The sequence below is a fragment of the Melanerpes formicivorus genome, unplaced genomic scaffold (assembly GCF_026170545.1).
Source record: "Melanerpes formicivorus ecotype bairdi unplaced genomic scaffold, bMelFor1.0.p_v2 SCAF_29, whole genome shotgun sequence".
Taxonomy (NCBI): domain Eukaryota; kingdom Metazoa; phylum Chordata; class Aves; order Piciformes; family Picidae; genus Melanerpes; species Melanerpes formicivorus.
This window is the reverse complement of record NW_027142381.1, coordinates 5,094,879-5,109,419: the sequence shown is the minus strand read 5'-3', so window position 1 is coordinate 5,109,419 and position 14,541 is coordinate 5,094,879. Positions and strand designations below refer to the sequence as shown.

Sequence of the window (14,541 nt, the reverse complement as noted above, 5' to 3'; positions counted from 1 at the left end):
TGGGATGATTTTCTTTCACCTTGGGTGGGTGGGTTGGTTGGTTGGTGCAGCGAGAATGAGGAGAGGCTGAGGGAGCTGGGATTGTTTAGCCCGGAGAAGAGGAGGCTCAGGGGTGACCTCATTGCTCTCTACAGCTGCCTGAAAGGTGGTTGTAGCCAGGTTGGTCTCTTCTCCCAGGCAACCAGCAGCAGAACAAGGGGACACAGTCTCAAGCTGTGCCAGGGGAGGTTTAGACTCGAGGTGAGGAGAAAGTTCTTCACCGAGAGAGTCATTGGAATGTGCTGCCCAGGGAGGTGGTGGAGTCACCATCCCTGGAGGTGTTCAAGAGGGGATTGGACGTGGCACTTGGTGCCATGGTTTAGTAGTCATGAGGTCTTGGGTGACAGGTTGGACTAGATCATCAAGGTCTCTTCCAACCTTAGCGACACTGTAATAACTCTCCTTTGTTGCTTGCAATAGGAGCATTTGGAGGGGAGAGAGAGAAGTGACAGCCCTGTTCTTCAGATAGAGTAAGATCCTGGCCTTGCATGTAAGTAGTGTAGCTGAGAGCAGCCTCCCAGCCTCCAGCCTGCCTTGCAGTGAGGACTCAGCAGCTCTTTCACACCGTTTGTTCAGTGTCTCCTCTGCCCAGATGCACAAAACACCATTACCTGTCCGGTTGGTGCATTCCTCTCGCTTGCCCTCACAGCTTTTGTCATCCACTCATGGGGTTGTTGAGCCTTCAGAAGAGGAGGCTGAGGGGAGACCTTGTCACCCTCTATGGCTACTTAAAAGGAGGCTGGAGCAAGGTGGGGGTCAATCTAATCTCACATGTAGCAAGTGACAGGATCAGAGGAAATGGCCTCAGCTTGGGCATTCGGAAAAATTCCTTCCCAGAAAGCTTTAAGCCCTGGAACAGGCTGCCCAGGGAGGTGTGTGGATGTGGGACTGAGGGATGTGCTTTAGTGCTAGTAGCTTAGCATTAGCAGTGGGATTGTGAGCTCCAGCTGAGCAGTTTGGACTTTATGATCTCAAAGGTTCTTCCAGCCTCACCAGTTGTATGATTCTAAGATTGAGCAGGGCTGTGAGACAAGGGAAAGAAACAAACGTCATCTCCTCCCTCTCTGGGGTTAGCAACATGATGAAGGTTTGTATGACAGATGATGAAGGTTTGTATGACAGATGATGAAGGTTTGTATGACAGATGATGAAGGTTTGTATGACAGATGATGAAGGTTTGTGTGACAGAGACAGGGGTAGGTGTTTTGTAAAAATTTATTGAGCATAGTCTTGAGGAGGTTATAGAGGAGCATACACAGCATTGTATAGCATCTACACTGCAGCAGGGGCAGTGGCAGGCTGCAGCTGCACTACAGTGTATACAGCATTCCAGGCATCATGTCAGAAATCAACAGGAGGGAGACCCAGCTGGTCCTGTGTGAGTGGCAATGAGGTTGGGTATGTTTGGTTCAGGGCTTGCTGCAACTGGTGTTGCTACTGCTTCAGGCTAGAGGTGGAACACGAAGGATTTGTAAGGCAAGTGGAGTGCAAAGTGCACTGTTTGAGGTCTAGAACATGGGAATGGAAGCTGGAGCTGGGACTGCAGTCAGCAGGTGCTTGACACAGAGCTGTCCACCCTGTAGCTGTTTGGATTAAGTGAAGGTACTTCCTCTGACACAGACCAGTTAGCATTTGGAGCAGTGTCCCTTCCAGCTGTGGGTTAGAACTGGAGTGACACAGCTTGCTTAGGAAGATGCTTCCATGCAGAGGAGCTGTCAGCAGTTGGGCAGTGATGGAGGCAGTGCTGAACTAGCCCTCTCTTCCTCTTTAAGGCAGTACTGAGAGGCATTTAGATAAACCTTGTGGAGCTTCACTGTGGGAACTCAAACTTCCAGTTATGGCTAAAAACAAGGGGAAATGCACTTGTTTCTCCTTTCTGAAGGTGCTGCTCTGAGTCTGGTGAGCCATGTGGGGAAAAGGCAGGGGGGTCTCCCAGGCAGGTACAAGGTGGGAGGGGAAAGCTCATGTGCACACCCTGTGGCCGAGGACTAGAGCAGCATCCCAGCAGGGGTAACCTCTGCAGTTTGTATTGAGTTGTTCTGGCTGGACATGTGAATATGAAAAGGTTCCTACAGTATAAAAATATCACTCTAGAGGAAGAAATGGGACAGGTGACTCCAAAAAAAAGGCTGAGTCTCTGCATCCAGATGAGTGAAGAAGCTAGATGACAGGTTGGTTGGTTTGTGTTGTGTTTTCTTCTCAGGTTAATAACCTTAATAATCATAAACTTAAAACAACCAAAACCAAAAAAAAAAACCCACCTTCCAAATCTAAACCATAAAAACTTTCCACATCAACTCCATTTCTTGTAGTGCATCTCTCATAGTCAGCTATAAAGTATTTACAGGGTTTGACTCATTTACACAGTATGGCTTTAACCTAGCGTCACACAGAGCAGCGAACCGGCTCCGAGCAGAAGTCTCCGTCGTCAAAACGCTCTCGAGAGAGGAGTTTGGCATTTTCACCGGCTGAGGAGGCGGCAGGAGGTGCTTGGCTTCTGATTTGTGCTTTTGGATGATGGCAAGCACAAGAGTTTTGGTCGTTTCCATCAGGCTTTTGTACACTCGGTGCCGAGTCAGAGCTACCTCTCCCTCACAAAGCCCGGCCGAAGGCTGTCGCCAGCCGCGGTTCCGCAGCCGTTGGCCCCGTGCGCTTGCCACTAAGGTAAGGAAGAGAAGGCCTTGCTTTGGGAACTTTCATATTAAGACAAGAAAGCAAAATGTATTTTTTTGTGTGTTTTGTCTGAAAGTGCAGGTCTTTGGTAACGATAAACAAAATGAGCAAAGCGAGGAGGGAGGGGGAGTTGTGCTGGGAAGGATGTCCAGCCCAGCTGAGAGGGTACAGTCAGGTGGTGGAGGAGGAGGTCTCGCCGTGGCACGTTTCATCATCGAGAATTCAAACGAGGAGCAACCTGCAGGAGAAGGATGACAAGCTAAGAAGTGTTGGAAGCCAAGATGCCACAACGGTGTCAGCTCCTGAACATCTTTAAAGCACCCCAAAGCTGGCTTGTAGAACTGTTACACCACACAGTGTGTGAAGAGTGGCCTGCTGAAACCTCAGCAGGGAACAGCAGCAGGGAACTGGCACGTGGGTAGGTCAGAGGCCACAGTGTTCCTACACCCAGTGCCTCTGGTGGTATTGAGACCCTCTCCCTGGGTCACCACAAGTGACTTTCCTCTCCAGGGTCCCTTCCAGCCCTTTCCTTCCATTCTGTGATTGTCAAGGAGCAGGGCTCGGAACTGGAAGAGTGTTCCTAGGGATGTTCTGAAAAGGTACAGGGTGGAAGCATGTGCTGGGGTTCTTCATAGCCCCAAGGAGGTGGTTTGGTCCCCATTTGAGCCTGCTCACGCACATGGACAGGAGAAAGAAATCCTGTGGCAGTGCTGCTGTGGTGGCTTTTGTAGAATGGACTGTTTGGAGAGCAGGGCAGAAGTGATTGCTGTGTCCAGGATGGTCAGGCTGCAGCAGGCTGGGGAAGCTTGCTATTGGCTCTGGTGGTGGTAGGGGAGCCTGAGCAGTCTGAGTGTGTTCTGGGTTTAGTTCTTAATAACCTTTACTCTGACAAGGCTTAAAACCAGCTGCATGACTCTCCTGCTCACAAGGAAACTACAGAGCCTGGATCCACTGAGGGAACTCTGATTCCTCCCCACCTCCAGCCCCTACTCACCACTGTTAGATGGCCGTTCTTGGCTTTGGCTATGAGCAGTTCTGATCCTGATATGAAGTCAATGATGCCTTCTTTGCCTTGCCCAACTGTGAATTTTATGCTGCAAGGAGAAAGAGGCAAGAGCATATTTGAACTGTGACCTCTCCAGTAGCCTAGTTTTACCCCTGTCCTGTGTAAGTGGCTGCTTTGTCTGGATGCTGAGCTCCTCCAAGGCAGTGGAGCCTTGGCTCAGAGGGATTAGGTGCATTTCAATGTCCTGTAGGTATGGCTCTGTAGCTGTGGACTGCTGAAGCAGAGCTCTCTTCAGAACCAACAGAAGACCCAAGCAGCTCCCCAGAGGGGCTTGGCTTCACTCACCTGCCCTGGTTGATGTTGATGTTGTTGACTTTGTCTGCCTGCATGGCTGTTTTGGTCAGTGTCTCGATCACGTGGTCGCTTTGGAGCACAACATCTCCCTGGGAGGAGAGAGAGAGGCAGTGCTGTCAGTCTGCCAAAGTGATGATGCTGTGACTAACAGGGACAGAATTATCTCCATAGGTTAGCATAAAAAAAGCACTTCTCTAAGCAGACCAGGGCTTGGTGGAGGTCTCTGGGGGGCTCTGCTGTGGGTCACACTGCACCTATGGCAGGTAAGTCACATGGGGCAGGAGGTGGCACCAGGCCTGCCAGGGATGAGTCACTGGAAACCCCAGCTGTGAGCACAAGTGAAATGCTCTTAGAGCTGGCACACAGTTAGTGAAACACAAGTCCTTGTGTGCCCTCCCCCCAGCTGGGTCTAATGCTCTTTGTGCCTTTAACACTTCTAGAGGTGGTTGGGGAAATGGTGGCTGAGCCTCATTACCTTCTGTTTGTTATCCTCGCAGCGCACGTGCAGCACGAAGAGGTTGTCGCTCAGGCTGCTGACGGAGATGCCTGCAATGGAGAGTGGCCCTTTGACACCCAACACAACGCTGCAGGAGTCTTGCCTGCATCTCAGAACCCTTCCCAGGAGCCCAGCAACTCCTGTTCCCACACCAAGAAACTGAACAGCCGAACCCACACCCTGTGGCTGGTGGTGTTGGTCCCTGCAGAGCCAGGCCTGAGCTTCTGCAGCTGCTCAGTTTGGGCTCTGGATTCAGTGTTCCAGCCCACAGTGCCCTCTGACCACACCCTGAGAGGCTTTGCCTCTGCTATGAGTGGCTCATGTTTGCAAGATGAAAAAAATCCTCTCTGTGGTGGGTGGGCAGGGATTAGTTAAGGAGCACAGTGCTGTGTCTCAGGGGGGTCTGTTTCTTCATAGATTGTTGTTGGACTTCAGTATCCTTACACTGATAGAAACTGAATCCAGTTGAGCTGGCCCAGCCCTGGCAGAGATGATCAATCATCTCTTATGGGAGGGGAATCACGGAAACTCAAAGGAGTGCTGCCCCTGGACACCACAGTTAAAAATGCAGGAGAAAGTTGCATCAGGCTAGCACTGAGGTACCAGCACCAGAACTTGCTGTAGCAGAGCTGGATTGGAGGCTGTGAAGTGAGGGGTTGCAAACAGAGCAGAACAGTGACTGCAGTGCACCCAACAGACTCAGCAGTTTCTTTCTCTAGAAGTACAAAGTTTGTGTCAGGTATTTAGAGGGCTGAAAGCTGTCCCAGTGTCCCAAGCAGCTTCTCTGTCACAGAGTTGTGCAGCTGGGAAACTATGAAGGGGACCTGGGGAGATGAATGGAGTCACTTCTGTGACATTTCAATGGAGTTCTACTTAGAAAAGCTCTTAGTAGATTCTAGAGACTTAAACTGCTTGTATCTGGCACCCAGTCTTGCCCAGGGCAAGGACAAATCAGTTCTTACTTATTTCACTGCAGCCAAGATGAGGCCATTCACAGCCCCTCTCACCTGTCAGGTTGGCATAGTCGATCCTCTGCTTGATTTTGGAGTCCTCAACGATGATGGCTGCGCTCTGGGTGAGCAGCAGCTGCCGTGACCTTGCTTTGTAGCCTTTCCGGTCGTACTTGACCACGGGAACTGCATACTGAAGGAAGGGTTAGCAGGGCTGAGAGTGCAACCTGCTCAGCTGTGAGCTACCTCCCCCCCACCTGGAGAGCATGCAGGAGGCACTGACCAGTGGTTGGTAAGATAGGAATGGAGTCCTACTCCCAGCCACAGCCTGGAGGGGCTCTGAACAGTAATCTGATGACTACAGCTCTCTGGTTGGGGCCTTGTCAAAACCACAGCTGAGGTAGGTTTCTCCTTTCCTCTCCAGCCATGCAACCCTTTCAGTTCTGAACTGATGAAACTAAGCTTGCCCCATCCTCCAACTGCTGTTTGTGAGCCCCCAGCCCATCCCATGCTGTCTTGTGAGGCATTACAGGCTCTATACCATGGAACATGCTTGGCTGCATTTCCTTCAGAAATCTCTTCTGATTTTCTGCTGCACTAACTCTAGAAGCTTGACAAAAGTCTTAGGCCACATATCTCACCTTAATTGCTTCACTTTCTAAAGCCTGAAGGATTTTAGCATTTATCTCTTCATTACCTACATTAAAACCAAAGAGGTGAGGGTCAGAAAGACAATCCCAGCAGGAAAGAAGCAGATGAATTCCCCCCCCTTCCCATTAGTCTTTGCAGCAGCTACTCACCAAGTCGAGTGTTGATGAAGAGTCTGGGAACACTCTGAGGGTAGTTGTCTTTTTTACCCTTAAAGATCTCACTGGCAATTACTTTCTGTTCCAGCTGCAAGGACAAAAGAGGTCTGCTTGCTCAGTATGAAATTTCTCCTTAATAAAATGAGATTTGTCTTACACCAAGGAAGGGACATCTTGTGGTTGGGTTATTTTAGCAGTCATCTAGCTCTGATCTCCTGAATCATACTAGTCATGGAATTACCCCAAATATTCCCTCTCTCCCCTTTTCAGCAGCCACCCTTTCTTCCAGGGAGGAACAGAAGTTCCTTTTTCTCCTCCCCTTGAAGCTCAGAAGTGTGCATCATCTTTCCCCTCTAATCTGGACATGGCACCTAGCCACTGCCTTTCAGTAATGCTCATGGTTAAAAAGTCTGCAGCAGCTCTTCAGGAGGAAGAGGTGAAGCCAAAGAGTAGGCTTCTCCTGCTCTGCCCCATTTGGGTTTGGTCCTGTTTGAGATTATTTCCCCTCCCACTCTGAAGCCTTTCAGCTGGTCAATTATCTGAAGCACTGATAAAGTCATGTCCATATTAGCACTGACACACTGCAGCTCTGATGGCCTCAACCTTCTCTGCCTTATCCTCTGGCAGCACAACTCAGTTCAGCTGCTGTGCTGCCCTGGGAATTCCTGTTGAGACAATTAGTCACCATCAACCTTTGGTCCCTCTGACAGTGGCAGCATTCCAGGGTACAGTTACCCTATGCTGTAACTGTGAGCTGTGCTGTTGGCTCCTAACTTGTGCTCCTGGAGGACAAAAGCAGAGAGTGGAGCAAACAGGACAGAGCCTGTGCTTTTTTTTGGGCAAATGCAGGTTCTGGGTTGCTGTTCCATGGTGTGAAGTACCTGAGGTGAGTCACAGGCTCAAATGTGGACAGGAGCTGCTGTTAGGGGGGAGTCTGGTTTGCTGGGGAAAGGCAAGTGTTCTGCTGAGTCTCAGCCAGGGGTGGGATTACTCCTGTGTCCCTAATCACTAGCTCAGCTACAGCCTGTCCCTGCATGTGCTTAATGCCCTGCAGGCCTGCTCAGAGCACAAGCAACTGTGCCTACAGAAAGCTTAGCAGCAGCTCTCACTGTGCTCACTTGTTCCATGCTTACATTTCCTATTCTGTCCCTTCACTAAGCCTTTTTTCATGTAGAACCCCTCCCTTCCCTACCTTTCCATGGACTAAGATGAATCAGACCTCAGTATCATTTTCATTCCCTTCAGCCAGAGCAGCTCTGGCTGCTAGTGTAAGATCTCTGTTTGGAAAATGAGTGGCTCTGTGTTTGCAGAGCTCTTACTCTACCAGAATAATGCAGCTTTTGACATTTTCCTCTCTCATGGAAAGAATAACAGGGCCTTGCAGTACAGAAGTTACACAGGGGCCTGGCTCTACAGGACTATTTAAATGGTGTGTATTGAAATCTGGATAGAAGGGGTTTGTTTCAGGCACATTCTAAACCCAAACCCCCAAAAATATTAAGCTGAAAGATAAACCAATCAGTGTCCTTAACTCACCAGGGAAGAAAGCAGTGATTCAAGAGTGCTTCCACCTCCCCCTTGCCTGTGACTGCCCCTGCACCAGCACCCTCCCTCCCACCCAGCTCCTCCTTCCCCTCATTTCCTACAATAGGTCTGAGCCCTTCCCTCCCCCTCCTGGGAGCATCAGTGCTTCCTACAGTCAGGTCAGGTTGCCTCCTACCTGCTGCTTCCACTCGGGGCTGATCCTCTTGCAGTAGGTCCAGACCATGTTCTGCATGCAGAGCTGTCGCAGGAGCTCAGATGTCTGAAGAGGAAAGGGCAGAGAAAAAGAGCATGATCCAAAATGCCAAACCAGTTCACAGAGTGAAGACCAAGTGCTGCATTCAAGTACTGTTTCATTACTGAGAGCTGCTTTTAAAATGAAATAATGGGAAGTTATTTTTGCCTTTTCTTGGAGGTTGCCCTACAACCTTCTCCCAGCTGCTTTGGAATGGAGAGTGAAAACCAGGAGCACACCACTTCACCCTGCTGTGCCCCTCCTTGCTTCCAGCTGTCCCTGCAAGCCAAACAAACAAGGACCCAGGGACAAGAGAACTCTGGGGCCTGCTGCAATATTTTGTTTTGCCCAGATAGAAACCCACTGCTGCTGAAATAAGAGAGGAAGGTCAGAATGCTCTTCACATTGTCACTGCAGCCAGCTCAGCCAGCCAGAGGGGAAACAAATTGTTCAGAGAAAATGGGAAGAAAACCTCAGCAGACCAGGAGAAACTGGTGCTGCAGCAGCACCACACTCTGCAGAGCTTCCATGCTGCAGCTCTGATGACTTCACAGATGTGCTAATTACACCTGTTTGATGGTTGGATTAATTCTACCTGTAGAGATGCTCATGCAGCATGGAGCCTGAACCAGAACCTAGTTCATTCTTTCCTCATCACAGGAGGCTCCCACCAGGCCTTTGGTGGCCCTGTGGCCTTCAGTCCTGCCCTTAGCCTCATCCACCCTGCCTGCCATCCACCTGCTCTGGTGCCCTTGTGCCTACCTGACGGAGGGAGGGAGGAGGAGTTGGCCATGATTTGTCCAAAACATTTTTTGGTAAATTCCTCTTGAGGTTCATGAGGAAGGAGAACCTGATGTGATCCAGGAAGTACTCGTTCTCGGGGCAGCGGGGCCGGTCCCGCCACATGAACCCTTTAATGAACCTGGGGAGAAGACAAGGAGGTCAGAAAATGAGAGAAGTGATACTTAGAGATCTTAATGGTGATAGCTGGGGACCCTAGAGCTGCCTTCCAATACCTGAAGGGATCCTACAGGAAGGTGGAGAGGGACTTCTCATAAGGGTGTCTAGCAGCAGGGCAAGGAGGAATGGTTTGAAGCTGAGGGAGAGGAGGTGTAGAGTGGATTTGAGGAATTTCTTCAGTACAAGGGTGGTGAGACTCTAGAATGGGCTGCCCAGGGAACTTGTGGATGCCTCCTCCCTGGGAGTGCTAAGTCCAGGGTGGATGAGGCCTTGAGCAGCCAAGTCTAGTGAAAGGTGTCCCTGACTAGAGCAGGGAGGTTGGAGGAGATGATCTCTGAAGTCCCTTCCAACCTAAGCCATTCTATGACCTCTTCCAGTCCAACCATTTTCTAGGCTTAACAGTTGTAATTAGTTATAAACCACTGATGCTGTAGTAATGAAGCTTCTGATCATCACAGTGATGAAAATGAGGGTTGTTCTTCACACACCTTCTGATGGTCTCTACTGCCCACTTCTTCTTGGCTGCTTTTTGGCGCCCGAGGGTTCCCCGCCACCAGGACTGGATGGCTATTGCTGGAGAGAACACAAAGAAGGAGCACTCAGGGAGCCCCTCCACACCAACCCTGACTCCTACAGAACTGGCAGCACAGAGAGCTCAAGAAAGGCTGCTCTGGAAATACACAGCCTTCAACAGGCCATAGGGGGATGGATCTTATTTAAGTTCTTAGCAATAGGATAGAGAGGCTAAAGGTCAGTGAAAAGCACCAGCTGCTGGGAACGGCTGCCTGGGGGCTGCTGGGTGAACAGGAGCCAAGGCTGCTGCTCTTCCTCAAGACTTTCACAGACTAAAGGTGGGAGGAGGGGGGAGCCACACCAACATCTTCCACTCTACTTCCAGCAAAGCTTTGGCAACGTTTCTGCTTGCACATCAAAGTCCTCTCTGACACCAAGGCTGCTTCAAACCCCGCAGCGCCCTGCAGCTTCCTCACTCCTACCTGAGTGTTTCATGTGCAGGAATTTCTTCCGACGGTAGAAGCCTCTCCACGTGGCCTGCATTTTTGTTGCTGAAAGGGCAAGGAAAAGCAGCAGGTTGAGATTGGGACCCAGCAGAGTTTGGCAGAAAAGAGTCTCAAACTCCAACAAAAATCCCTTCCTGAACAAACAGCCAAAAAAAAACAACTAGTAACTGGCAAAGAGGCAGCTGATTGTCCACGGAGCTCCTGCAGTCTGGGTGACTCACCCAGGCTCTGCTTCCTCACTTCCAGGGCATCTTCTGTTGCAAACAAGGTCTTGGGAAATCGGATAAAAATCTTTGTTCTAGAAATAGAAATGCAGAGTTACGTGTAACGTGCTGCAGGGGCTTGCTTCCTGCCCTCACTGTCCCCTTGGGGATCTCTACTCTTCCCCTCCCCCAGCAGACACAGGAGGATTATTTAAAAGCAGCGACACAGATGTCCAATGATTCGTAAGAGAGGAGAGAAGTCCTCACCTGCCCATTTTGTACTCTTCCTGTTTGTAGCCCAGGTGCTTCACCAGCACAGCCACCCCGTCGTGGGGCCGCCCGTCCCACGTGGGCCACGTTTCCGGACACAGAGACTTGTACCTGCCAAGGGACAGCAGAGAAGACCTCAGGGAGAGCAGCCTGCTCCACACAGGGCCCTGCTTCTCCCTCCCACAGGAAAACAAGTGTTCAGGTGTAAGGGCTGCCTCTGCTGTTCAGAACAGCTCCCCAGCTTCCACCACCTCTGGGACCAAGCCCATGGGCAGGGAGCAGCAGAGAGAGCAGTCCAAGGCCCTCCTACCTCTGCAGGAACACCTCGTATTTCCTTCGATAGGCAAAGCCAGCTCTGCGCACTCGGAGGTTCTCCATCAGCCCCAAGTATTTCACTTGGTGTCGGATTATGACTTCGTCAAATCGGTCTTGAGAGGGCACCAGAAGAGAGGCCATGGTCAGTGTGTAGCTGTCCCTCAGCATGCTCAGCTCTTGGCTGCCTCTTACACAGCCAGCTTTAAGCTCTCAGCCATTCTCACAGTGCAGGTCCCACACCACCCACTCTGTGTCTCCTGTCTCCCTCCCCCTGCACTAAGCATTTTTGTTCAGTTCCAAAAAAGAAGTTTCCCTTTAGGATGTTCTGTGTGTGCAGGAGGAGGAAGACATGGGGGAGAATTAAAGGTCATTAAAAGGAAGTCAGGTTAATTAAGGATTACCCTACCCCACCCAAGAGCAGGGCTTCCATTCTGAGTCCTGGCTGTTGGTACTGCCACCACCTCCCTACAAGAAGCTCTGACACAGACCCAAACTGAGAAGATCTTGCAGGATCATTTGGGCTCCTTGCTGTGCCTCACTGGCTGGGATCTGGGCAGCTCTATCTAGAGCTGGCATAGAAACAGAAACAAAGAGGAAGGCCATACCAGCCTGTTTGGCATCGTTGGGTTTAATGCAGCGGATGTAGGAAGGTTCTTTGGACATCAGGATCTCCATGAGCTTGGCAAGGCTGTTTTTAAACTGAGTTGCTGCCTAAGGAGCAAAGAAAGGAAACCTTCTAAGAACCAATGGCTTAGAGCTGATGCTTGTGACTGCAGGACAAACCTGTCTCCCAGCTTTAAATGTGAGAGGCTGGGGTTCAGATGGTGCTGGTAGACAGGACGTTGTCTTTTAAGGAGAGGAAATGGTCCTACGCCCACCCAGCTCTGCTGCTCTTACCGTTTCTGGCCTCTTCTTGTCTGTCAGCTCTGTCCTGTCAAAGCACTGATTTATGATGGGGTTCTCAGAGTTGCACATGGTCTGCAGAGAGAGAGGTTTTCAGAGATCAAGTACAGAGCACTCTTCAGAGAGCTACCCAAGAAACATAGGACAAAACTCTGTGTGTGTGTTCCTTTCTTTTGCTTTTCAATACTGAAGTGAACTCTGGGCACCTCAGTTTGTCTGTTCATAGTGCAGCCCCAGGGACATGCATTCTCCAGGAGCCTGGAAGGATCTTTTCCCCTCAGGTGCCACCACCCCCTTTTAAACCAGACTCTTTGTTCTGCTGAGTATCCTTTATCCACACACTCACCTCCTTCAGGTTCCGAAAGAGAAGGTCATTGTTTTTATCTAGAAAACCTGGAAGAGAAAGAAACCACTCAGGCTGCCACTGCTGCTCTACAGGAGCCTCACAGCAGGGCAGGAATGGAGATGGGGAATTCATCTTCAGTCCTCAACTCCTTCCTAACATCCAATCTGAAATGGGGAGATTCAGATTGGATGTTATGAAGAAGTTCTTCACCATGAGGAGAGTGAGAGACTGGCACAGGTTGCCCAGGGAGGTGGTGGAAGCCTCATCCCTGGAGGTTTTTAAGGCCAGGCTGGATGTGGCTGTGAGCAACCTGATCTCGTGTGAGGTGTCCCTGCCCATGGCAGTGGGGTTTAGCCTGGAGAAGAGGAGGCTCAGGGGGGACCTCATTGCCCTCTACAACTATCTGAGGGGTGGTTGTGGCCGGGAAGGGGTTGGTCTCTTCTCCCAGGCAAGCAGCACAAGAACAAGAGGACACAGTCTCAAGCTGTGCCAGGGGAGGTTTAGACTCGAGGTGAGGAGGAAGTTCTTCACCGAATGAGTCGTTCGTCATTGGAATGTGCTGCCCAGGGAGGTGGTGGAGTCGCTGTCCCTGGAGGTGTTCAAGAGGAGATTGGACGTGGCACTTGGTGCCATGGTCTAGTCATGGGGTCTGTGTTGATAGGTTGGACTCGATGATCCTCGAGGTCCTTTCCAACCCAAGTTATACTGTGATAATGTTGCTGTGATACTGTGATAATGTTGGACCTGGATGATCCTTGAGGTCCGTTCCAACCCTAACAAGTCTATGATCTCCTTAATCAAACAATGTGTGGACACAATCTGTGCCCAGAGCTTGCTTTACTGCCTGGGCAGCTGTTGTAAGTGCAAGGGCAGAGGGAGCAGAGCTGATGAGTCACTCACCTGCCACACTGTAGGTGACATCTCCAGCGTAGTGCAGAAGCCGGAACTCCTCCCGCCCCAGGGACTTGCGAGTTTTTTGGTCGGCAAGTTTGTGCCTGGAAAGAGAGAAGAAACTTCCTGAGAAACCAACAGTTTGTTTGAGGGGGAGATTCACTTCAAAAAGCACTCCAGGATTTGATCCCAGAGCAGGACTGTGCGAGCACAGAGGCCAGGCAGGGAACAGATCTGACTTGCTCTGACTTTCAAGGCCAAACCCAAAGAAAGTTATCAACAAGCAAATCATGAAGCTGTCACAAAGTGTATTTGTGTTTGTCTCACTTCAGCCTCCTGCTGAGGTGAGGGAGGGTTGTGTGCATATGAAATTAGAGGCAGCAAGCAAGAGGGCAGTGAATAGCTGGCAGGAGGCTGGCACACTCCTGAGATGCTACACACATCCTTAGCACAAACTTGGCATGCAGTAAGATATCCAAAACTGCAGTGAACAACCTGCAAGGTGCAAGATGGAATGAACACCCTCTGGGCAATGTGGGGACAATAGGGGCAGGCTGCCAAGGTCAGAGGAGGATATTGATACCCTCTGGGCAGCAAAGGGGCAGAGGTGAGTTAGTGCAACATGAACCTCCCCATTTTGAAAGCACCAGCACTGCTTACATGACTAATGCACACATCTCTGAGCACAGCACAGTTCTGCTCTGTGTTCTAATTACTGCTAGGCCTCAGCTGAGTTAGCAGTTGTCTCACCAGTGGCCTCATAAAGCAGGAGTTTGTCACATCTGAAGTACTGGGCCAGATCTTGGAAGAGCCAAGCAGCCAAAAGCCTGCACATTCCTTGGATTTCTTAGCAGTAGGAAGCCAGCCCAAGACAACCTTGCTTATTCTGTATCACCCTAACTCACAACCTGATCTCTTGCAAAAGAAAACAATCCTTTCCAGTGGGATGCTACAGCCACACACACAATGGGAATAAAGCTCCAGGCTCTGTGCCACACAAGCACCCACCAGAGAAACTGCCCTCAGCTCTGGGAGCACTCACGTGACAAAATGAGGGTGGTTCTTCACAGTTTCCTCCAGTTTCTCCAAGAAGGTCATGTCTGTGGCATCCCCAGGCCTCAGGCACTCCTCATCCTACAACACACATTCCAGTATGGAGTTCATAGAATCAATCAGGTTGGAAAAGGTCTCAGAGACCATCAAGTCCAACCTGTCACCCAGCACCTCAGGACTACTAAACCGTGGCCTCAAGTGCCACATCCAATCCCTTTCTGAACACCTCCAGGGACTGTGACTCCACCACCTCCCTGGGCAGCACATTCCAACTCTTTCTGGGAAGAACTTTCTCCTCACCTCAAGCCTGAACTTCCCCTGGCACAGCTTGAGACTGTGTCTTCAATAGGCAAGAACTCAGCACACAGGCCCCAGCCCCAGTTCTGTCTCACTGACCACCTCCCCAGGTTGACCCTTTGGCCTTTAGCAGGTAGGGCAGCCCTTGTGCCAACACAGGAAGAATAATGAGCTGAAAAGGAA

At 50.5% G+C, this 14,541-nt stretch overlaps 1 protein-coding gene across 2 annotated transcripts in view; it reads right to left on the bottom strand.

The window, feature by feature from the left end:
• Positions 1–1,236: 1,236 nt before the first annotated feature.
• Positions 1,237–14,541, bottom strand: part of MYO1C (myosin IC) — a 63,898-nt gene continuing 50,593 nt past the window's right edge. For both annotated transcript variants that reach the window (XM_068154637.1, XM_068154636.1), the window contains exons 14-32: positions 14,051–14,142; positions 13,018–13,112; positions 12,118–12,164; positions 11,766–11,846; positions 11,474–11,579; positions 10,864–10,981; positions 10,551–10,664; positions 10,302–10,378; positions 10,057–10,125; positions 9,550–9,634; positions 8,864–9,023; positions 8,045–8,128; positions 6,319–6,412; positions 6,160–6,215; positions 5,576–5,711; positions 4,548–4,618; positions 4,064–4,161; positions 3,707–3,806; positions 1,237–2,950 (exon numbers count right to left, since the gene is read on the bottom strand). In XM_068154637.1, the coding sequence (XP_068010738.1) occupies positions 2,924–2,950; positions 3,707–3,806; positions 4,064–4,161; positions 4,548–4,618; positions 5,576–5,711; positions 6,160–6,215; positions 6,319–6,412; positions 8,045–8,128; positions 8,864–9,023; positions 9,550–9,634; positions 10,057–10,125; positions 10,302–10,378; positions 10,551–10,664; positions 10,864–10,981; positions 11,474–11,579; positions 11,766–11,846; positions 12,118–12,164; positions 13,018–13,112; positions 14,051–14,142 (1,710 nt within the window). In that variant the 3' untranslated portion in view covers positions 1,237–2,923. The remainder of the gene's footprint in view (positions 2,951–3,706; positions 3,807–4,063; positions 4,162–4,547; positions 4,619–5,575; positions 5,712–6,159; positions 6,216–6,318; positions 6,413–8,044; positions 8,129–8,863; positions 9,024–9,549; positions 9,635–10,056; positions 10,126–10,301; positions 10,379–10,550; positions 10,665–10,863; positions 10,982–11,473; positions 11,580–11,765; positions 11,847–12,117; positions 12,165–13,017; positions 13,113–14,050; positions 14,143–14,541) is intronic.